This window comes from Ranitomeya imitator, chromosome 5, assembly GCF_032444005.1.
Source record: "Ranitomeya imitator isolate aRanImi1 chromosome 5, aRanImi1.pri, whole genome shotgun sequence".
Classification (NCBI taxonomy): domain Eukaryota; kingdom Metazoa; phylum Chordata; class Amphibia; order Anura; family Dendrobatidae; genus Ranitomeya; species Ranitomeya imitator.
The window spans coordinates 380,329,021-380,352,282 of NC_091286.1; the positions used below are offsets into that span (position 1 = coordinate 380,329,021).

The following is a 23,262-nucleotide window of genomic DNA, read 5'->3' on the forward strand; positions in this document are numbered from 1 at the left end:
CAGTGGGCTTATAGAGATGATGTGTTCATTGCAGAATTATGTAAACTTTGCTTTTCTATGCCCATTCTGCTTAATCTCACGTAATAAATGTAGTGACCTATACTCGTAGTTATCCTGCGTGCACCATTAGACCTCTTCTCAGAGAGCTCTTGTTTAGATTTCTTTGCCAGCTGGATACATTACGAGTGTATAAACCAGACATGTTGGGAGTTTGGTTCTAAAACATTATTAACCAGTTTGTATTTTGTCTTAGCAACTCCGGGAACTGATTGCTGAACACAAACCTCATATAGATAAGATGAACAAAACCGGCCCCCAGCTGCTGGAACTCAGCCCTGAAGAAGGGTTCTTCATCCAGGAGAAATATGTAACAGCCGATACTCTATATAGCGACATTAAGGAGGTTGTCAAGAAACGTGCGATCGCTTTGGAGGAAGCTATTTCTCAGTCATCACAGGTACTAAATTTCAGCACAGAAAACAAGAGGACAAAAACAGCAAACAAAATGCATCATGCCAATGATTCAGTTAGCAATAAAGTTTGAAAAGTCATATCTATGAAGGCCATTTTACTGACACAAATATTTTTCATTTGTGCCAGTAAATATGCAACACAGTAATTCAAGGGTATGGCATTTACTGATACGGGTACAGCACTCTTACTAAATCTTCACCTTGTTGTACCATGTTGGACATGATAATCTTTTGGGCCAGTTTCAGACATCTGATATTCATGTTCCCATTATGGGCCACGATGTCCCGACAGGCCGTTGGTCTCCTGACCCTGAACTCAACAGCCTATGCCTATGAGACTGTTGAGTCGAGATCGAGAGACCTGTGGCTGGTTCGGACATCATTGTCTGTACTGTGAATGTTGGACTGTGACTCTGGCATTGTGAGACTAATATTTGACAGGCTGAGAAGCATATTTAAAGCCTTGAACATACATAGGGGAGAATTCTATTGTCATAAAGGGGTTTTCTGATTTCAACAATCTTGATTGGTTAGAAGGATATCTTGATAATAAGCTGATTCCAAAGTGTCCTACTGCTTAAACCCACCCCTCCCCCGTGATCATCTGTAAGCTGAATGAGAGCCTGGCCATGAGTGTTTCATTCCCTGCAGCATCGCCACAGAGGAAACTATAGATTACACAGTTCCCCTTCAGACCAAGGAGTCCATCTATGTTATACAAGACTCATCAGGTCCTCCATAGATGCAACATGTGAATCCCTCCATGCTTTGCCCTTTCAGATATGGGACCTGAACAGAGCACATTCTCTAGTAACCTGAAATTTCCTTATGGAATGTATAAAAAATATAAATTTTCTAAATTCTCCAACCCCTTTTAAGGAGACAACTGGATAAACTGAAAATAAAATAATGAAGCATATTCTGAGATTGATAGTTAAACATATGAGATGCTCATCACAGTATTTGACACATACCAGCTGTAAAACTGAGTTTCAAAACTTAAAATAAAGCACACCTCTATGCAACTTTATTTTACTCCGTACTTTTTGTAGTAGTGTTCGTTGGTCTTATTGGTGTAGATAATTGGATTGCTATCAGTCCGCAGTCTTGTAATGTCTTCATTCTTACATTTCTTTCTCACCTTTCATTATGATTGCCTGGCTAATATTACTCTACAATATATGAATAGAAGTTCCTCATGTATTTGAAGAGTGACACGAGTTTTCTCAGTCTCTGGTTGAATTGAGAATTGCGTCCCACAATTACTATGCACAGTATCTGTGACTGATAACCCTACCTCTCACTACATGACTACCGCTGTAGATGAAAAAACGATGTAAAGTATAAATGTAGGAGAAATATAAAGAATTAATGAGGATTAATATTGGACCTGCCTTGTATTTGCATGGCCTTGCTCTTTGTTTTCTAGTTCCATGACAAGATTGAGCCAACACTTGAAAGCCTGCAACGTATAGCTGAGCGCCTGAGGCAGCCGCCTTCAATCTCCGCTGAGTGTGAGAAGATCAGAGAACAGATAAGCGAAAATAAAAACGTTTCTGTGGCGCTTGAAAAGCTTCAGCCTGTCTATGAAACACTCAAGATGCGGGGAGAGGAAATGATTGCTCGCTCAGAAGGTGCTGATAAGGACATCTCGGCCAAAGGTAATCCATTGTAGAAGACAGCAACCATTCTTATCACTCCATGAATGGGACAGTCTTCTGCATTCTTATCATGAGAAAAGTTATATTTCATGACTCTCTTTGAAATATCTTTATGAAATGTTATTTGGCAAGATAGAGTTGGTGCTATGATTTGGGATGTCAGAATTTATGAGTCATTAGGGCCTAATTGCACTTTTATTTTCATCCACGGTAATATATAAACTATGAACAGGTCTGATTTAATTGCAAATGAATCTGATCATAGAAGAAGCCGCTTATAAATTGTGTTTTCTTCTCCAGCTGTTCAAGATAAGCTTGACCAAATGGTCTTCATCTGGGAGGACATCCAGGCCTTGACAGAGGAAAGGGAGGCTCAGTTGTTAGATGTGATGGAGCTGGCAGAGAAATTTTGGTGTGATCACATTGCATTATTAGCTACGATAAAAGACACCCAAGAATTTATCCGTGAACTCGATGAACCTGGAGTTGATCCCTCTGTTGTGAAACAACAACAAGAGGCAGCAGAGGTGAGGAGACTGAGAAAACCTTGTAAACGAGTGGTCACAATAAGAGGCGTGCAGGTGTAATTCATAGTAGTGAGGTGACTGAGAAGAGCTTATATAGTGGGTACAGAAAGTATTCATACCCTTTTTTTTCACTCTTTGTTTCATTGCAGCCATTTGGTAAATTCGAAAAAGTTCATTTTTTTCATTAATGTACACTCTGCACCCCATCTGGACTGAAAAAAAACCCAGAAATGTAGTAATTTTTGCAAATTTATTAAAAAAGAAAAACTGAATTATCACATGGTCATAAGTATTCAGACCCTTTGCTCAGTATTGAGTAGAAGCACCCTTTTTGAGCTAGTACAGCCATGAGTCTTCTTGGGAATGATGCAACAAGTTTTTCACACCTGATTTGGGGATCCTCTGCCAATCTTCCTTGCAGATCCTCTCCAGTTCCGTCAGATTGGATGGTGAACGTTGGTGGACATTAATTTCTCTCCAGAGATGCTCAATTGGGTTTAGGTCAGGGCTCTGGCTGGGCCAGTCAAGAATGGTCACAGAGTTGTTCTGAAGCCACTACTTTGTTATTTTAGCTGTATGCTTAGGGTCATTGTCTTGTTGGAAGGTGAACCTTCGGCCAAGTCTGCGGTCCAGAGCACTCTGGAAGAGATTTTCATCCAGGATATCTCTGTACTTGGCCGCATTCATGTTTCCTTCAATGACAGCCAGTCGTCTTGTCCCTGCAGCTGAAAAACACCCCATAGCATGCTGCTGCCACCACCATGTTTGACTGTTGGGATTGTATTGTGCAGGTGATGAGCAGTGCCTGGTTTTCTCCGCACATACTGCTTAGTTATCACCAAAAGGTCTATCTTCGTCTCATCAGACCAGACAATCTTATTTATCATAGTTTGGGAGTCCTTCATGTGTGTTTTTGCAAACTCTATGGGCTTTCATATGTCTTGCACTGAGGAGAGGCTTCTGTCGGGCCATCTGCCATAAAGGCCCGACTGGTAGAGGGCTGCAGTGATAGTTGACTTTGTGCAACTTTCTCCCATCTCCCTACTGCATCTCTGGAGCTCAGCCACAGTGATCTTGGAGTTCTTCTTTACATCTCTCACCAAAGCTTTCCTCCCATGATTGCTCAGTTTGGCTGGACGGCCAGGTCTAGGAAGACTTCTGGTGGTCCCAAATTTCTTCCATTTAAGGATTGTGGAGGCCACTGTGCTCTTAGGAACCTTGCGTACTGCAGTAATTCTGTTGAACCTTGGCCAGATCTGTGTCTTGCCACAATTCTGTCTCTGAGCTCCTTGGCCAGTTCCTTTGACCTCATGATTCTCATTTGATCTGACATGCACTGTGAGCTGTGAGGTCCTATATAGACAGGTGTGTGCCTTTCCAAATCAAGTCCTATCAGTTTATTTAAACACAGCCGGCCTCCAATGAAGGACTAGAACTGTCTCCAGGAGGATCAAAAGGAAATGGACAGCATGTGACTTAAATATGAGTGTTTGAGCAAAGGGTCAGAATACTTATGACCAAGTGATATTTCAGTTTTTCTTTTTTTATTAAATTTGCAAAAATTACTACATTTCTGTTTTATTCAGTCAAGATGTGGTGCAGAGTGTACATTAATGAGAATTTTTTTGTTAATTTACCAAATGGCTTCAATGAAACAGAGAGTGAAAAATTTAAAAGAGGTATGAATACTTTCTGTACCCACTGTAAACTATTAGTTGCACACAGTCACAATCAGAGGAATGTGGTCATAAGTCTTAGAGGTGAGAGGTGAGAATGGCTATACACAGTCCCATTAAGGAGTGCAGTTGTAATTCTTAGAAAATGAAGTGACTGAGTAGGCTTCATAGCAGAATAGTGATACACAGTCACAATAAAAAGCGTAGTTGTAATTCCTAAAGGTGAGGATACTAAGGAGACCTTATAAACTAATGGCTATACACAGTCACAGTCAGTGGAGTTCAGAAGAACTGTGATACACAGCCACAATAAGAGTGCAGTCGTAATTTATAACAGTGAGGTGACTGAGAAAACCTTACAAACCAATGGCTATATACAGTCTTTAAGACTGTGGTATTAATTTATAATGTTAAGGTGTCGGAGAAAACCTCTGAAAAGAACAGTGATACAGTCAGTATAAGAGGAGTGCAGTAGTAATTCATAAGAAGAGTCATAAGAATCTATTGAAACTTCACGAACCCTCAGCCGAGCCCAGTGCTCATGTATATTGCCAGCGTTAAGGTGACCTAGACGATTTTTCACATGTGAAGTTATGATTGCATTTTTTATATACTGTTATAACATTATTTCTCTTTTAGGCTATTAAAGAAGAGATCGATGGGCTGCAAGAAGAGCTGGATGTGGTCACAGCCCTAGGGTCAGATCTGATAACTGCATGCGGTGAACCCGATAAACCTGTTGTGAATAAAAATATAGATGAAGTAAGCACTTGATTCATATTTGGGGAATGATTGATACAGATCATACTGTAGCCTGCCCTGCAGGAAAAAAGATTCATGTAGCAACAGATTGTGTCCCCAGCAGCATGTCTATGGGTCTCGTATGCCACAGTAACCTGTCTGCTTGTAGTGTAAGTAGAATAAATACTTTACATATATGTTTATATACCTATTCTGCTGTATTGTATTTATTTCCAGCTAAACTCTGCATGGGAGATGTTGAATAAAACTTGGAAAGATCGAGTAGACAAACTGGATGACGCCATGCAGGCGGCTGTACAGTATCAGGACGGACTGCAGGTATTGTATAGTACATACGTTTTAGACTTGTAGAACATGGACAGTATCTATTATTATTATTTCCTTTACAATTAAAGTTTTATTTTAGGATGTAGTAGAAAGAGAAGGAAGAATGTTACGTGATGAATTGAATGCACCATAGTTTAAAAAGTAGTTCTGAATTATATATTACTCAAGTGTTTTACAAAATCTTACCAAATGGTAACAGAAAATAAAAGCTCCATAAAAATTTAATTATTTTTTAAATATCTTGCTATTGATTAGCCTTGATTTATTGCCTGATTAAACCCAAATCTGTAGGCAGGTTGTTACTGGTTACTTCTATAAAGTTGACATCATTTCCTCTTAGATCTCTCATACAGCTTAGTTGGCTGTCGACTGAACAATGGTTTGACTGGTCAACCGGCCAGCAGCTATCCCAGCAGTCTCTGGTGGTTCTGCTCAGGAAGTACATAAGGATCAGCGGTCCAAAATCAGACATGCTGGATCTTTAAAATGGTTGTTCCACAAACAGAAGTACACTTTAATTAATAGATCTTTAAATAAAAATAAGTTTCACAATTGGGTGTGTTAAAAAAATGCTCTTGTCCAGAGATAATCTTATAAACATGCAATATGCTGAAAAAAAGAAAGTGGACAGCACCTCCAAAAATCATACAATGATCTAAAGCCGCTAGGCAAAAATATATATAACTGAACATGAGGTTCTTAGTTTAACATTCTGATCAGACTGTATGAAGCTCACTGCCACGTCATGGCAAACCTCGGTGTGGGTCCCTACCGCCTTAACCGAGCAGAGGCCCACGCCGACCACCGCAACAGCGGCATTGCACAGTCAGGGCAGACGGCCATAAAGTTCTGAATTTTTCTTCATGTTTCTTAGGCGCTCTTTGACTGGGTGGATATTGCCATGGGAAGAATCGAAATCATGACACCAATAGGAACGGATCTAGAAACTGTAAAGCAACAGATAGCTGAGCTTAAGGTACTGAAAAACTTGTGTCTTGTGATGACCCCATCATTACTTTGTCCATGATGTGTTCTTTCTCTAGATGTCAGTGATTTGTATGCCTTAATCCCTGCATCTCATCTTACGATCTACATTTTTTTGCTGCAGTATTTCAAAACTGAGGCATATCAACAGCAAATAGAGCTGGAAAGACTGAATCACCAGAAAGAGTTGTTGGAGAAGAAGGCGACAGATGAGAATGATAAGCTAGCTGTGGAGGACTCCTTCAAAGAACTCAAATATGTCTGGCAATCTCTAGAGGATAAGATTATCAACAGACAGGTAACATAGAATTCTGTATGGTGCAATACGAGATGTGTATGTTGGTTTAGCCTCCTGGACTTTTAGGAAAGTAGCATGACGTATAGTGTGGTATTGATATATACTGCCTGTTTGAAATCCGGTGTGCAGGTTTATTCCAGACAACATAGGATTGAAGTGTACAGGTCACTGGTGAGACCCTCATTAATGTTTTAGAAGCACTGATGAAGATCGTATGAATCTTGTAATAATCTCCTTTCTGGATCAGACCAATGGCGCACAACACATCAGTGCAATAAATAATAATGCTACTGCGCCACAAATGAAACAAAATAATCCTCCCTGTACCAGTTCAATAGACATTACTATTTTTTTGTCCTAAAAGTTATAGAGAGCAGCGCATTACTTTATGAACCTTTGAAACAAAATTAAAACTGAGCTCCCAGCAGCAAACCTTATTACCTCTCCGCAGGATAGATGATAAATGTATGATTGCTGGGGTTTTCATCACTGTGACTCTCTACTGATCACAAGAATGAGGGTCCTAGGTCACTATTTGAATGGAACTTTAGACAAACTTTCCCATTGCTATTCCATTCGAGCCTATGGGTCTGAGGAAGATAGCGAGCAATGTGCTTGCCTGTCTTCCATCAGTCCCATAGTCTTTGAGTAGAGAGACAGGATGATTTCTCCATCAAACTAAGTGAGATAGGAGACCTTTGTTCTAATGATTCGAGGGGGTCCCAGCAGTGGGACCACTAGTGATCAGATAACAGGGCACTGCTTTCTGTATATTATTTATATTATCTTTCGTAGTTAAGGTTGAGAAAAGTCCATCAAGTTCAACCTATAGTACTAAAGTGTTGATTCAGAGGAAGTCAAAACACGGCACCAACTGGCTCTTATCAGGAAACATCTCCAGATGTCCTTTGGCACATAATTTCCTGATGGTGTGAGTACAAATATATTTTGATTTATTTTTACAGTATAAATTGGAAGGTGCCCTGTTAGCCTTAGGACCATTCCAAAATGCCTTGGATGAGCTACTGACATGGATGACTCATACAGAGGGATTGCTAAATGACCGGAAAACCATTGGTGGAGACCCAAAGACCATTGAGATTGAACTTGCCAAGCACCATGTAAGTAGACCTATAGCATATGACGTTTGGTGTGATCTCATATCGATGCATATGATGACATCACTGTCACTTTATCTAGATTTCATCCCATGTTCTGTGGGCTGATAGGTACAGCATAAAAACATTTAAAAAAAATGCTGACAGAGTGATTTTTCATCAATAAAGGTACTCCAAAATGATGTACTGGCTCACAAGTCCAGTGTAGAAACAGTACAGAAAGCCGGGAATGACCTGATAGCATCCAGTGCTGGAGAGGAAGCCAGCAGTCTGCAAAGCCGGTTGGACGCTTTGGGCCAACGCTGGCAAAATGTCCTGGATAAAACCGAACAGAGGAGGAAACAGCTGGACAGTGCATTATTCCAGGTGAGTGACGTTTTCTTCTCCAATCCTGTAGGAAACAATGTGCAGATATGCAATAGTTTTCTTGTTTATATGTGCTGTGACCTTCAGATCGTGGTCTCACACTATATTTTGACCAAACATTACAAATCATTTTTATTAAAGTCTGGTTGTATGTTCAACATTACTTTATTATTCTGATGGATTGGTCTTTCTCCATTGATTAATGAATGTATAACTATATGTCAGTGTTTTCTGTGTACCTGTTAAATATAAGTTACATTATTAGAGGGAATTAACTCATGGGATCACCGTCTCCTGGGCTAGATCGGTGCTACAGGCACCCTCAAGCACTGTTCAGACAATGAAGGTTTGGTACAACCAGATTTATTGGTTCCATGTAACAACAAAGTACAAAGAATCCAAACTAAGTCTTGGGCTGACTGGCCGCTAGCTAAACTGTCAACATCCTGACTCATCATAGCTGGGCTTAGTGCACAGCTTCTAGCCAATTGCTTTACCTCCAGCAGCAGAGAGCATGCTTGTGCGGAATATCTGCCCTTTTATACCATACCTGAGCATTGCTGGAGGTTAGCCAGGGTCATCACCATCACCTGGAGTGGCCCAATGGAGCAGTGAAATGCACAGTTCTCTGCTGCCAAGCTGCCCGACTGGTTGTGTGCACTCCATCACACACTGTTTCCCTGGTCCTGTTACTCATGATAGATTATTCCCCTTTTATTTCCTTATAAAGAAATAAAAACACTTGTATATTGTAACGAATAGCTTCTTATTAACTCTGATCTTGGGATGTCTATTTTTTGGAGTACATTATATTTATAGTTCAGCAGATGTCTCTTTGGTTGTGTTTGCCAAACAGTGTCCCCAAACACAAAAAGCCATATATTATGGGATTGCGGAAACCCACGTCAGGGAGTAAGCAGTTAGGCACTGCACAGCATTAGATTGCTGACATTTGTTTAACACTTATCTGTGCTGCGAAATTTAGGCTCAAGGTTTCCACAATGAAATTGAAGAGATGCATCAATGGCTGTCAGACACTGAACGTCACTTGCTGGCTTCCAAGCCTGTTGGAGGATTACCAGAAACGGCGAAAGAGCAGCTTGAAACTCATCTGGTAAAAATCTGCAATCTAACAAAGTTTTCGAATGTGCCCATGATATGTTTATACATTTCTGCTCTTTAAATGTAGTCGTATATAAACCTGACACAATGATACATAGAGAGAAATGGGCTATAATCGATGCTACATGGTGTCGGGCGATGATTTATTTTGTTTAGCTCACGAATTACAGTAAAGCACACTCGCCAAAATGAGCAATTATGCTGAGAAAGAAAACGGAGCGTTGTAAGGGTGCTTATGTGTTACTGGTGTAATCAACCCTCCATTTCTAAAGTTTACCGAGGTAATTAAAGAGGCAGTTTACACTTAGAGAGCCTCTAGTCATCGGTTCTTTTTCAGGCACATGTAGCTAGTTTATTGCAAGAGATGGGAATTGCGCTCAGTTAAGATCTCTAAACCGGAGTACATGCATGCAGTACACGATGGATGGGGTGGAGGGTTATTTATTTCTGGAGGCCCCCATTTCATGCTTTGTTCTACCCGCTCCTCACATATTGCAACATTCTATATAGTCCTATGCAAAGGCTTGTCCAAATCAGACATTTGTAAACTCTGGCTGCACCTTTCTCTATGTTATATAAATTCTGATGGGTGTTACGGGTTTCTTTTAGGAACTATGCGCTGCCTTTGAAGACAAAGAACATGTTTACAGCAGTATAATGCATAAAAGCCAGCAAATGATGCAAAGATGCCTTGACGACCCTGAGGCAAATATGGATCAAGATATTAATAATTTAAAGGAGAAATGGGAGTTGGTTGAGTCAAAACTCAGTGAGAGGAAAGTAAGTGTTGATGTGGGGTCAGACTGTAATTGTAAATGTTACACACGGCTGATTTTAATCCTAAGCAATGCTGAGAACTGGGGTAAATGGTTTCTAATCTATTAACTGGCCCCGATGTTAATGGGGTTGTCTGTTCTTGTGGTCAATGTCTGCAATCACTGGAAGTGACTGCAGACTTCTGAACTATTACAGCTTTCACACCATGTACTGTATGGATTATCCAGTGTCACTGCCAGACTAGTCGGTCACATGACCACAAGTATGCAATTTGCATAATTACGGCCACATTCCGACAAGACGTACGTGGCCTTACTCAATTCACTTGTGTTGAGCGTGTCCGAGCATGTCTAGTTGGCACTTGACTGCATGTTTGTAAATCACAGGTCTCGGCAGCAACAATGGAGAATCCTGACAGTGTACAGTGAGCGCTCACTATGGATTCAGAAGTCTGATGTCACATAGATTGACTGCAATATATAGATAATAAGTGACTGGCACACTCCGGACGTGTTGTGATGCAAAATTGGGGTTTATTATACATACAGTAACACAAACGATTCGGTCATAACTGGACCTTCATCAGGGTGCTAGATAACTAGTATGTTGAAGGAGCCCCAATAATTGAAACTACATTGCATCAGAAAAAAGCCTGGAGCTATATGAAATTCAGGTGATGGTATCGGTCCATGGACACAGGGGAATATGGCCCAGATGGTGCTATCAGAAAAGAGGCCTGAAGGTATATAGATCCCAGCAGGTGAGAACAATCTGCAGATGCAGGGTGGTGCATCACAGGTAACGCTATCCCCCCAGTAGATATGAAACCATGCGGAGTCGCCGCTGCTGTGAGCTAAGAGGGAGGTATGTGCTGTCAGCCTGATGAGTGGAGGGAGCACGCGGTGTCCATCTCACGGTGGACACCGCGTGCTCCCTCCACTCATCAGGCTGACAGCACATACCTCCCTCTTAGCTCACAGCAGCGGCGACTCCGCATGATTTCATATCTACTGGGGGGATAGCGTTACCTGTGATGCACCACCCTGCATCTGCAGATTGTTCTCACCTGCTGGGATCTATATACCTTCAGGCCTCTTTTCTGATAGCACCATCTGGGCCATATTCCCCTGTGTCCATGGACCGATACCATCACCTGAATTTCATATAGCTCCAGGCTTTTTTCTGATGCAATGTAGTTTCAATTATTGGGGCTCCTTCAACATACTAGTTATCTAGCACCCTGATGAAGGTCCAGTTATGACCGAAACGTTTGTGTTACTGTATGTATAATAAACCCCAATTTTGCATCACAACACGTCCGGAGTGTGCCAGTCACTTATTATCTATATATTGAGGCTTGGCAACCTATGACCGTGCACCTCCTTCCTTCGGCTGTGCTGAACATTCTCTATATTACATAGATTGACTGCAGATTTTCACCAAAAGACTGGACAGACCCTTTTATTACCCAATACCACATCAGAGGCATCTGGAATAATAAATAGAAGAGAGAGATAGCTTATTGTCAATTAGTGTTCACTGGTTACATGTCTATCCTCCGCACTGAAGTGTCGGAGGAACTTCTGAAGCAGTGTTCAAAAAAGAAAGAAAAAATAACCAACCCAGCTAGGAAGCTCGAAGGGTAAAAAGTAAACTTTTATTTCATGAATTAAAATCAATTGTAGTTGCACATACTGAAAAAGCATAGCAGACCTATGCATTTTGGCAATATACCCTAATCACGGTATGCTATAAGCCGCACCAGGACTTCCATATATAAAGGAGTACTGAATCACATGGCAAAATATGGCCAATAGTATACAGCTAGGAAAAAATGAAAAACTGTTCTAAATAGAAACAATATGAACAAGCATTTATGTTACTGCCATACTGGAAGTGACTGCAGACTTCTGAAAAGGTTTGCATTTCCAAATCTAAGATAATTTCATTTTATTTTAATTCAGATAGTGTTCTTGACAGAATGACTTCCAGTCTTTGGTATGACTTTACATTAGTGATGAGTGGACGTGCTCGGATAAGGTGTTAACTGAGCATGCTCGAGTGCTAACCAAGTGTCTTCGGCGTAGTTTAAAAATATATTTGAGTCCCCGCGGCTGCATTTCTCGCGGTTGTTCGAAAGCTGCAACACATACAGGGATTGTCTAACAAACAGGACATCCCTGCATGTGTTGTGGCTGTTCGACAGCCGTGAGATGTGCAGGCGCAGGGACTCAAACATATTTTTCGAGCATGCCGAAGATACTTTGTTAGCAACCAAGCATGCTGGACAACACTTTTTCCGAGCTTGCTCGCTTATCACTACATACCATTAAATACTGGAGGAATGATAACAGAACATCCTTTTTATTAAAAAAAATACTTAGTTTTACTGGGAATAGAGTTATAGTTTCTCATTTTGTGTTTTATCGCTAGCTAAAGTTAGAAGAAGCGCTCAGTGTGGCCACGGGTTTTCACAATTCTCTCCAAGACTTCATTAACTGGTTAACTCAGGCTGAACAGACCCTCACGATGGCTTCCCCACCAAGTCTTATTTTGGACACAGTATTATTTCAAATTGATGAACATAAGGTATGTAGACACTTCTTTTATTAAATAGTTTTCACATAATCAGAATCACTGAGTAAATATTGCGATTATTGGCTTATGGTACATCTTATAACTTTTCATTGGAGTGTCACTACACTAAAATGTATCTGTATGCTAGGGCTGACCAATTCCCAGAATTCTGGAAGACAGTGAGTTTAGTATTCATGTAAAAAAGATGAAAGGTTTTCTATATTTTCTCTTTCTGACTACTAAAATAATCAATTTGGCTTGAAGAGTAGTCTCAAGTCTAATTTGCCCCAAAAAAACCACGAGAAAAAAAAAACTAAGAGAGGGAAAGTCCAAAGTAAAAAGTATTAATTTTATTAAACACATAATTTCTAACAAAAGTACATAAACACAAGTACAATAGGAATTACCAAGATGCACAGTGTGGAACAAAGGTGCAGAAAAGATACGAACCCAAAAGGTATAAGGTGGATGGGGGACCACATGGGAATAGCAGCATTACCAATAAAGTGCCAGTGCTACATACAGTTTCTATCCACTCATCCTATTTCCTCACAGTATCTCAATTAAAGTTTAGAGCCTCCCTAGACAGACAAATGAATGTCCCAGCTCAGTGATAATAATTCAGAAACTCAAATTAAGAGTTTCAGGAAGGAAGAGGGGTAATAATAGGTAATATCTATGGCTGCTCATTTGTCACTGGCCGCGACCATTCAGCGACTTGGGATTTCCGTGACAGACAGACAGACAAACAGATGGAAGTGCCCCTTAGATGATTATATATATATAGATTATTTTTTTGTGTGTGTGTGTTTTATTCTAGGTGTTTGTTACTGAAGTAAACTCACATCGAGATCAGATCATGGAGCTGGATAAAACAGGCACTCATATCAAATACTTCAGCCAAAAACAAGATGTGGTATTAATCAAGAATTTACTGATCAGTGTACAAAATCGGTGGGAAAATGTGGTCCAGCGTTCACTGGAAAGAGGTCGGGCTTTAGATGATGCTCGCAAACGGTCAAAACAGGTACAGAGCTTAGATATACTAGTGAATGTGTATCGGATCTTGTAAGGCTTGTGCTCAATACATCTTCATATCCTCCTCAGTTCCATGAAGCCTTTACTAAACTTATGGAGTGGCTTGAAGAATCTGAGACATCTTTAGACTCCGAACTTGAGATTGCAAATGACCCAGACAAGCTTAAGACACAGTTGACACAGCATAAGGTCAGTGATTTCTTACAAAAATTCAGTTGTGGAGAGCATGTTGTATATTTATAAAGGTTGAAAATAACATCAGGTCCAGCACATAGCCTATTGTGTATATCAAAAGGAATGACGTTAAAAGCAAACTGTCTTATATTAACTGTCTGTTCTTGACAAAGAGCGCATGTTGCTCACAATGCGTCAAAAGATTCCTGTATTCTCTTTTTTTGTGAACACATAATTTTAATCTTTGCTTCATGTACCTTGGATAATAAAATTAACTTTTTTGGATTTCATCTGTGAGCTGGATTATTCTGCTTTCTCCATTGGATGTTGCACCCTGCCCAAGTGCTATCTGTGGTCCAGAAGTGTGGAATTGCAGGTGGTGAGCTGGATTCTTCTGTGATTAGCTGGCTGCCTCGTCAGAGGGTAGGGAGAAATTAAAGGGTGGGCGGACAGCAAAATGGGGCCGGCGGCTAAAGCACTGCGGTCCCCAGGCATCTGCCTGGAGGCTGGAGAAAATGACATTGTGAGCCAGAGGTTCCCCCTCCCTGTTATATAGTATGGGTTATAACTGATAATACAACACATACCATGAATCCTTAAGTGGTGTCTTGGTGACAAATAGGTTAAAAGGAATTAATTATATCAACCCTGTGTCAGCGCCGGCCGGCCGTAAAGCAGAGCACAGCGGTGACGTCACCGCTCTGCTTTACGGCCGGCGCTTACACAGGGTGCAGGGAAGCGGACGCCGGGGGATGTGACAGGCACCGGAATGTGAGTATGTGTTTTTTTTGTACATTTACAATGGTAACCAGGGTAAACATCGGGTTACTAAGCGCGGTCCTGAGCTTAGTAACCCGATGTTTACCCTGGTTACCCGGGGACTTCGGCATCGTTGGTCGCTGGAGAGCTGTCTGTGTGACAGCTCCCCAGCGACCACACAAGGACTTTCCAACGATCACGGCCAGGTCGTATTTTTTTTTTTTACATTTACAATGGTAACCAGGGTAAATATCGGGTTACTAAGCGCGGCCCTGTGCTTAGTAACCCGATATTTACCCTGGTTACCAGTGAACACATCGCTGGGTCGGCGTCACACACGCCGATTCAGCGATGTCAGCGGGTGATCCAGCGGGTGATCCAGTGATGAAATAAAGTTCTGGCCTTCTAGCTCCGACCAGCGATGTCACAGCAGGATCCAGATCGTTGCTGCATGTCAAACACAACGATATCGCTATCCAGGACGCTGCAACATCACGGATCGCTGTCGTTATCGTTGTAATGTTGTTCAGTGTGAAGGTACCTTAAGGACATAATTGACATCCGGCTGAAATGAGAGGGCAGTCGCAGCTCTGACTCCCTCCAGATATCGGATTTGTCTAAGGGAGAGTGAAGCCAGCGCTGATTGGCAGCAGGGATTGCATGACATGGTTATGCCCTGGGAGAGCCAGTGCTGACATCACTGGAACAGTGACGGCACCGGAGATGAGTAGAAGTTTATTATTTTACTAAGGAGAAAACATAGGGATTGAGAAGGGGTTGTCCGAGTAGAGGACAATCCCTTTCAAGGGAAAGTGTCAGGATGATGGTTTTCCTATTGAAACTATATGTAGTTGAATGGCTGTATAAGATAAAAATGATGAATGATTTGTAGTTTTCTAATGTGCCATCTCTGTAAATTCGAGCTTGGAAGCAAGTTAGCCTGGAAGGGCAATTGGGGCGTTTTGATGTATAAATAATATGCGCTCCACGCCCCCAATGCAATTCCTGGTTAATTTGTATTTGGCTTTAGAACTTGATTTCTCAACACTGCCATATCAAATGACTACTAAACAAGGGTACCCATTTGTAGAATTTCTATCAGGCTTTTCTCATCCATTAAAAGTAGACTTAGTTGACGTAAGAGGTGTAAAGATACCTGATTGTAAGTTTCAAGATATTGTAATACGATGTGTTAGGAGTTATTTTCTTGTTGATCCCGCATTGTCCAGTGAATTGGCACAGGGCACAATGTTATGGTAATTTGTATGTTTAACCGTTTGGAGTCTACTTTATCTAAAAGTTAATCTAATCAAATGCTCCATTTACAATTATTACCAAAACGGCAGTTCAGACAACATGGGAACATTTGTTGGAATCACTAAACCATGAGTACTCCATTAAAAATTGCAGATCTGATTTTTTTTCTTCATAGCCTGCGGCCACAATGTTGGCTGATGGATGATTCCAGAAAGTGCAGATTTGTTTTGGCTTTATGGAAGAAATAGCATTTTCCATTCTGACAAGGCGGTGCTACCTCTGATGACCAGCCAATGTATTAAGTAATATGTATATTGTATCACACCACTAAAAGAAATATAAGATTTCTCTGGCACCACAGAAAACTAGCTAATAATGTAATCTGTCCTACATCTCTCTGTAAAAGACTAACACATTTGTTTGGAAGGTAGACCTCATGAGCAATAGTTTCCATCGGAACATTATTAAGATGATGTAAAGTTTTGTACTATATTCTCCATTTTGATTTACATTTTTATTGCTCCAGTCCTTTTTTTCTGCCAGAAGGATCTATCGCACATTTGCTGTCATGTAGCCATTGTCAAATATCTTGTGTTGTTCTTCTCTCTCTTGTACCATTATGGAACTGTGGGAATAGCTGTTTATTGCAATCCACAGGAATTCCAGAAAACCCTGGGTGCCAAGCACTCAGTCTATGATACCACCACAAGAAGCGGACGATCGCTGAAAGAAAAAGCTACGCTAAGTGATGATATCCAAAAACTTGATGACATGCTCAGTGAGATAAGAGACAAATGGGATACAGTTTGTGGAAAATCAGTGGAAAGGTATGTGCAGGAGATTTCATATTACAGTCATCTCCTAGAAATGACGAAGCAGGCTGCAGTAAAGAAGACATGTCTATGATCCAATATCTGTTGAAGTATCTCAAGTTGGTCAAAATTGACATCAGATGAGGTGCAGGAGAGGTTGATCTTGGTCTAGGTTCATTTCTCTGTTCATATTCCATTTTCCTTTTCTGGATAACAATGACAGCATCAGATGACACATGATGGAAACCATTAGTACTTGGCGGACTTTATCGACTATAATGGGGTCCATTTGGTTTCTATCATGGTGTCCATCATTTTACTGTCACAAGTCCCTTCCCTCCCTTAGATGTTCTGTTATAAATGTAACTTTCCCAAGGATAACTTTACATGTTATGGGCAATTATAGTAAACTAGATGGCAGCCCGATTCTAAAGAATCGGGAGTCTAGAATCCATATATACTTTATTTATTCAAATGTAAGAATAATACAATTAATAAATAATAGTAAGAAAGAACAAAAATAATAGGCAGTATATGGAGAAAACACCAAACAAAAGTTCAAAATTGGTGTGAAAATGTCACTGGACCACTTCACAACTAAATATATATAGTTTTGGTAAATGGTATTATCATTTTTTTGACGAAATTCGGCAGGAGCTTGAAGAGCAACGTCACTGGGCCCGCCTCCATGCAGTAGAAATTTGCTGTGAGGTAAAAATTCAAAAATCACACCAAAATGGCGGGCGGAGTGTGTCACAGTACGGCACGTTTCTGATTGGTCGCTCGCAGCAGGCGGCAACCAATCAGACACTGGACACTGTTGACGTCACTTATCTCCGGACATTAGCTCCGGACATTAGCTCCGGACATTAGCTCCGGACATTATCTCCGCACATTAGCTCCGGACATTAGCTCCGGACATTAGCTCCGGACAAAGCCACGGAAGTTGGCACAAATTGCAGGAAGTAGTATTCTAGGCAATTAATCTCCGGACATTAGCTCCGGACATTAGCTCCGGACGTTAGCTCCGGACATTAGCTCCGGACAAAGCCACGGAAGTTGGCACAAATTGCAGGAAGTAGTATTCTAGGCAATTATATATTAGATGCAGAATTCATTATTTTGCCCCTAATATTGTGTTCTTCAGTATAGTAGAGGGCTTTCTGTTTACATTTTTGTCTATTTACTTTGGGCAGGCAAAACAAGCTAGAAGAGGCACTGCTGTTCTCTGGCCAGTTTACGGATGCTTTGCAGGCCCTTATTGACTGGCTATACAGAGTGGAGCCACAGCTAGCCGAAGACCAACCTGTTCATGGGGACATTGACATTGTGATGAACCTCATTGACAACCACAAAGTAATACTGAATTTACCTGTCCTTTATTTTCTATATAATAGAAATTCAGTGTTTGGCATGTTGTCTGGGGCACTTGTCTGTTAATAAAGTAGCTACGTCTGTGCTTTTCTCTCTAGGTTTTCCAGAAAGAGTTGGGCAAGCGAAGTAGCAGTATCCAGGCACTGAAGCGTTCAGCTAGAGAGTTAGTGGAAGGAAGTCGTGATGACTCTTCTTGGGTGAAGGCCCAGATGCAGGAATTAGGCACCCGCTGGGAAACTGTGTGCACTTTATCTGTGTCCAAACAGACCCGACTAGAAGATGCATTGCGCCAGGTGGGTTTTAAGAGGAATCAGACATTAGTCATTCAACATTCTTTTACTGCACTATATTTATGAGGTAATTTCTGAGTAGGAGTAGACGTGATACCAGTAAGTCTTGGCTTTACTGCCTAGTGACTTGTTATATTAGTGCAAACTGTAGTGTGGCTACACCTGGCATATTTACTAGGTGGATTATGAAATGCAATTAAAATAATATAGGTGATCGTCTATTAATGCTGTAGTTTGGGAAACATTTAGGCCTGGTACAGATGGTGCGGGATTGCTTTTTAGTCATCGCTCACACAAGCGTATACATCGATGCTTTATCGGATAGCACTCGGACAATGTGGTTCTATGGGGCAGTGCTGATTTGTGTTTTTTCCCCAATTGGCATGAGAAAGAAATTGCAGCATGTTGCAATTTGCAACACAAATCAGATTCCACATACCCATTCAAGTCTATGGTTTTGTTGAAAACATCGGACTGCACTCGGATGACATCACACAATGGAGATGATGGGCAAATCTTGTTCTCCATCTTCTCACCTGTGCTGTGGTTCTCTCATCCAAGAGAATTTGATCTCACTAAGCTGACACTCTGCTCAAACTCGGATCAGAGTTTGATTAGAGTGTCGTAAACATAATCGATATGATTCTCTTGCATGAGAGCATCTACGCTCGTGTGACCCCCGCCTTACGCGTAGTGTGCATTTAGTTTGATCAATATCAACCTGTATCAAGATTTTATCAAATGATGTCTTATTGCAGGCAGAGGAGTTTCATGCCGCAGTACATACCCTGCTGGAATGGCTGGCAGAAGCTGAGCAAGCGTTGAGATTTCATGGTCTTCTCCCAGATGATGAAGAGTCTCTGAAGACCCTAATAGACCAGCACAAGGTGAGAAGAAAGCAGCCTTTGAGCTTAGTCAGTGTAAAGCTTACTAACAGCAAAGGTTAATGTCTTACTATGGTTCTGCGTATGAGAACATAAACACGTGAGCAATGAAAGGATCCCAAGCTTCCAGGATGTCTTTATTAGGGAAAGGCATGTAAAATGACAACATGCGTGCTGTTTATTTTGGAACATTAGTAGAGGGTGGAAAGAAAATTGAAGTGTTACGCCGTTATTTTTCAGGCTCCATCTCCTCATTACCTGATAAAGTTTCCTCACTGCTGTTCTTCTCTGTGCATGTTAACATTTTTTGGACAGGTTGGCATGGTTCCCTGCTGGAATATTTGTTTGTTTCATTTCCACGTGATTTGTAGTATTTATGAGGTTGTCATGGAGAGTATTTTGTTATTGATAAGATAATCTTTATTGTTCAGTCTGTGCTAGGAATAATTTTCTGTGGAAAAACAAGTGTAGACAGGTCTTTATTTTCTCACAAAAGCACAAGTCCTCATATAATGATATTAATACACTCAGGGCTGGCTTCAGGGATGCCCAACCTGCACATCTGCACATGGCGTATCTCCTGTCTGATCTGAAGGAGCCGCTACTGGTACTGATGTCCTGGGCACCCAGAGCTTTCAGGATGGGCAGGATGGCCTGCCAGCTTTGGCCTCAGGGATGCCCAATCTGCACATGGCATATCACCTGTCTGATCTGAAGGAGGTGCTACCGGTACTGAGGTCCTGGGCACCCAGAGCTTTCAGCAATGATCAGTGCACTATTCCATGCACAGGATACAGCTATTCTACTTTCAATAGTTGTTCCCAGCTGATTGACCATGTTCTTTCAACACCCACAACAGTGGTATCTTTTATTATCTGAGCATTATGTAGTACGCCATAAGGGTGGAATCGGTAGAGGTTATTGCATGATGCACCTTGAAAGAAGACCAGGACCAGTCTACGACTGAACAATAGTTTTAAACTGATCCTAAACATGAGCTGTTTTACATGAATCACTCAAATCTATTTATTGCCGTTATTGGGTTATTGCCATTAAACAATCGACAGTGCAATTTACAGGTTCTTAAAATTCCTCTCTGTTCTCAAGAATGGAGTAATTTTTTTATTGTTTTGGTTGTTGCTCATTGCCAAGGGCACCAGTCATCTCTACAGTCTAGCAGTGGTGGTGCCAAACCTGCACAGATATATACAACCTCTTTCCAATAGGTCAGAGGACGCCAGCCAACCGGCCAACTACTCAGATAGGCCTTTTCAGAAATGGTGTCTTTCAAATATTATATACTGTTATTTCTAAAATGGCCTCCAGATTCTGCCAGCTTCAGTGCAACTGCGCTTCTCCAATGCTGCCCCATGTAGCAGCTTCAGAAAGTGGACAGTTGTGGCCAGCAGTGCAGCAGTGCCATTGATCTAAACTCTAAACTGTCCATCAAGTATAAGAGCACCCACTGTTTCCCAGGAAACTCGAAGCGAGGAAGCTGGGGAGCGGTGTGTACCTGAAAAGACATGGTGGGAGAAACCCTTTACAAAATAGTCATAGGTTGGGTAAATTGGATATAACGATTACTAATCCATGAAAAAGCACTAGAATGCATATAGCATCATGGAATCTCTTGTGTATTTTGGCTTAATGTGTACGTAGAATATAGTTTGGTCATTACATTGGGAATGCTTAGTTCATGGTTTACCTATAGAGTCTCATTTAAACTTAAAAGGCAAGAAATTATTTTACTAATCATTGTACGTACAAGACACGATTTTCCTAAATGCTGCTGATTAGACAGCTTTATTCCTGGAGTCCTCACAGCATTTGATGGGCTCCAGATACTGTAGAAAATCTGCTGTCCATAGAGAATGTAGAATACAGCATTGTCCATGTGGTCATCATCCTGTATCTTTGTTTGCCTTGTTTTAAGGAATTTATGAGAAAAGTGGAGGAGAAAAGATCTGAACTGAATAAAGGAGCGAGTATGGGAGAAGATATTCTTTCAATTTGTCACCCTGATTCTATTACCACAATAAAGCACTGGATAACCATCATCAGAGCCAGATTTGAGGAGGTAACGTGTACATGTCATCTCTGTACATGGTCACGGTGACTTGTTTTATAAGTTGGATGGATCTAATGGATGAGGACATTTATAAAATACTGTTTCTAAATGAAACACTTTACTCTTCAGAAATCTTTTTGGTGTTCATTTGTGATCGATTTGGCTGAATATAAAAATAGACAACGACTGGAGAGTTTGGAAAATTCACAGGTATTTTGCGCTTTTATTTTTAGGTCTTAACATGGGCAAAACAGCATCAACAGAGGCTGACTGTTGCTTTGGATGACTTAATAGCCAAAAAGGAGCTTCTGGAGTCTTTGCTTCAGTGGTTACAATGGGCAGAAACCACACTCAACGAAAAAGACAAGGAGGACATCCCGGAGGAGATAGATGAAGTTAAAGCTCTGATCACAGAGCATCAGGTACAATTATTTCTCCTAATTAAGTTATGCGCTCCATTGTTCATTTTGTGACACATTTTATTTAACTCTTGTCATTTCCAGACTTTTATGGAAGAAATGACTAGGAAGCAGCCAGATGTAGATAAAGTTACAAAGACTTATAAGAGGAAAGCTGCCGAGTCTACTTCAGGTCAATCTCAAATCCCTGTCTTAGGCAAAGGAAGAACAGACCGTAAGTATTAAAGACCCACAGAAATCATGGCTATAGATAGCTATGTAGTTAAAGCCCCACTGCTTATAACTATAGGAAAGAGATTGTAATCAGTATCCTGAATTACCTTAGTCCTGGAAATGTCTATATGATGACCTTTTGTGATAGATACTTTTGAGGAACATTGACTATCTAGATAACTACCTATCTAATAAATTAAAAATGTAGGTAACCGTTTTTATATACAGTTTTTTTTTCTCAAAAATAAATAGTACAGATAAAAATAAAAAAACTTTGTAATATATCTTAATCAGTAAAATCGACGTCTTTTTTCCTACTGGACTGATCATCCATTCTCAAAGTTCTCAAATCACGGGTAAAATCTGTCTATTGAATACAGACATTCCCTTTATCTGAGATAGGAGATGGCAGTTGGTGCTCATAAACATCTATGAAGCCATAGGGAACAAGCAGCAGAATATCTGTGTCTGCCTGTAGCTCCTTCCCCTGAAGAATTTTAAAAAGTCCCAGCTGCCATCTCCTATCTCAGTAATGTGAACATCTTTCTTCACTAAATACAAATCTTACCCATTTAAGAGTGAAAGATCAGTCCTGGTGGAGAAAGAAGCAGGTTTCTCTGATAAGATATGTTACAAAGTTACTGCACTTGTTTGATTAAAAAAAAATGTCTATATTTTAACAGGAAAACGTTCACCAACTCCTAGCTTGTATCCATCTGGATCACAAACCTCAATTGAAACCAAAAACCCAAGAGTCAATTTACTGGTCGGCAAATGGCAACAAGTTTGGCTTTTGGCGTTAGAGAGGAGAAGAAACTTGAATGATGCCTTGGATAGACTGGAGGAGGTACTATATATACCAACGTATTATACCTAGTCCTTTGTTTCGTTCAGGAACACTGTGGATTCCTGATATCTTATATATACTTAGATTAACACAGAAGAGGAGGATGATTCAGCTCCCAGGACGCCAAGTTTCAATAAAACATCTAGTTTCTTTATTCAAAAATGGGTAAATGCAGGTGAGTGTTCAGGTATATATTTGGAGCTATAGTCCATGATAGAAGAAATGGGGGAACATTGGGAAGAGAGTAGATACTGTTACCAGACGCACACGTTCTTAAACTTGATATGAAAATCATGTGTGACATTTGAAACGCCTCTGGTAACAATATCTATTTTCTTCCCCATGTTCCCCCATTCCTTCTGTCATGGACTATATAACTCCAAATATCTATCTGAACACTCACTTACTTTTAACTCATTTTTGAACAAAGAAACTAGATGATTTATTGAAACTTGACAT

At 40.7% G+C, this 23,262-nt stretch overlaps 1 protein-coding gene across 3 annotated transcripts in view; it reads left to right on the forward strand.

Annotated features, from left to right (window-relative positions):
* DST (dystonin) overlaps nucleotides 1–23,262 on the forward strand; it is a 750,022-nt gene that overhangs the window by 705,070 nt on the left and 21,690 nt on the right. For all 3 annotated transcript variants that reach the window (XM_069726743.1, XM_069726742.1, XM_069726744.1), the window contains 22 exons: nucleotides 254–457; nucleotides 1,903–2,134; nucleotides 2,435–2,661; nucleotides 4,977–5,099; nucleotides 5,316–5,417; nucleotides 6,301–6,402; nucleotides 6,535–6,708; nucleotides 7,674–7,829; nucleotides 7,995–8,192; nucleotides 9,178–9,306; nucleotides 9,924–10,094; nucleotides 12,525–12,680; nucleotides 13,489–13,695; nucleotides 13,776–13,895; nucleotides 16,554–16,723; nucleotides 17,905–18,064; nucleotides 18,181–18,375; nucleotides 19,131–19,259; nucleotides 21,190–21,333; nucleotides 21,558–21,746; nucleotides 21,828–21,957; nucleotides 22,640–22,803. In XM_069726743.1, coding sequence (XP_069582844.1) covers nucleotides 254–457; nucleotides 1,903–2,134; nucleotides 2,435–2,661; nucleotides 4,977–5,099; nucleotides 5,316–5,417; nucleotides 6,301–6,402; nucleotides 6,535–6,708; nucleotides 7,674–7,829; nucleotides 7,995–8,192; nucleotides 9,178–9,306; nucleotides 9,924–10,094; nucleotides 12,525–12,680; nucleotides 13,489–13,695; nucleotides 13,776–13,895; nucleotides 16,554–16,723; nucleotides 17,905–18,064; nucleotides 18,181–18,375; nucleotides 19,131–19,259; nucleotides 21,190–21,333; nucleotides 21,558–21,746; nucleotides 21,828–21,957; nucleotides 22,640–22,803 — 3,582 coding nt within the window. The remainder of the gene's footprint in view (nucleotides 1–253; nucleotides 458–1,902; nucleotides 2,135–2,434; nucleotides 2,662–4,976; nucleotides 5,100–5,315; nucleotides 5,418–6,300; nucleotides 6,403–6,534; nucleotides 6,709–7,673; nucleotides 7,830–7,994; nucleotides 8,193–9,177; nucleotides 9,307–9,923; nucleotides 10,095–12,524; nucleotides 12,681–13,488; nucleotides 13,696–13,775; nucleotides 13,896–16,553; nucleotides 16,724–17,904; nucleotides 18,065–18,180; nucleotides 18,376–19,130; nucleotides 19,260–21,189; nucleotides 21,334–21,557; nucleotides 21,747–21,827; nucleotides 21,958–22,639; nucleotides 22,804–23,262) is intronic.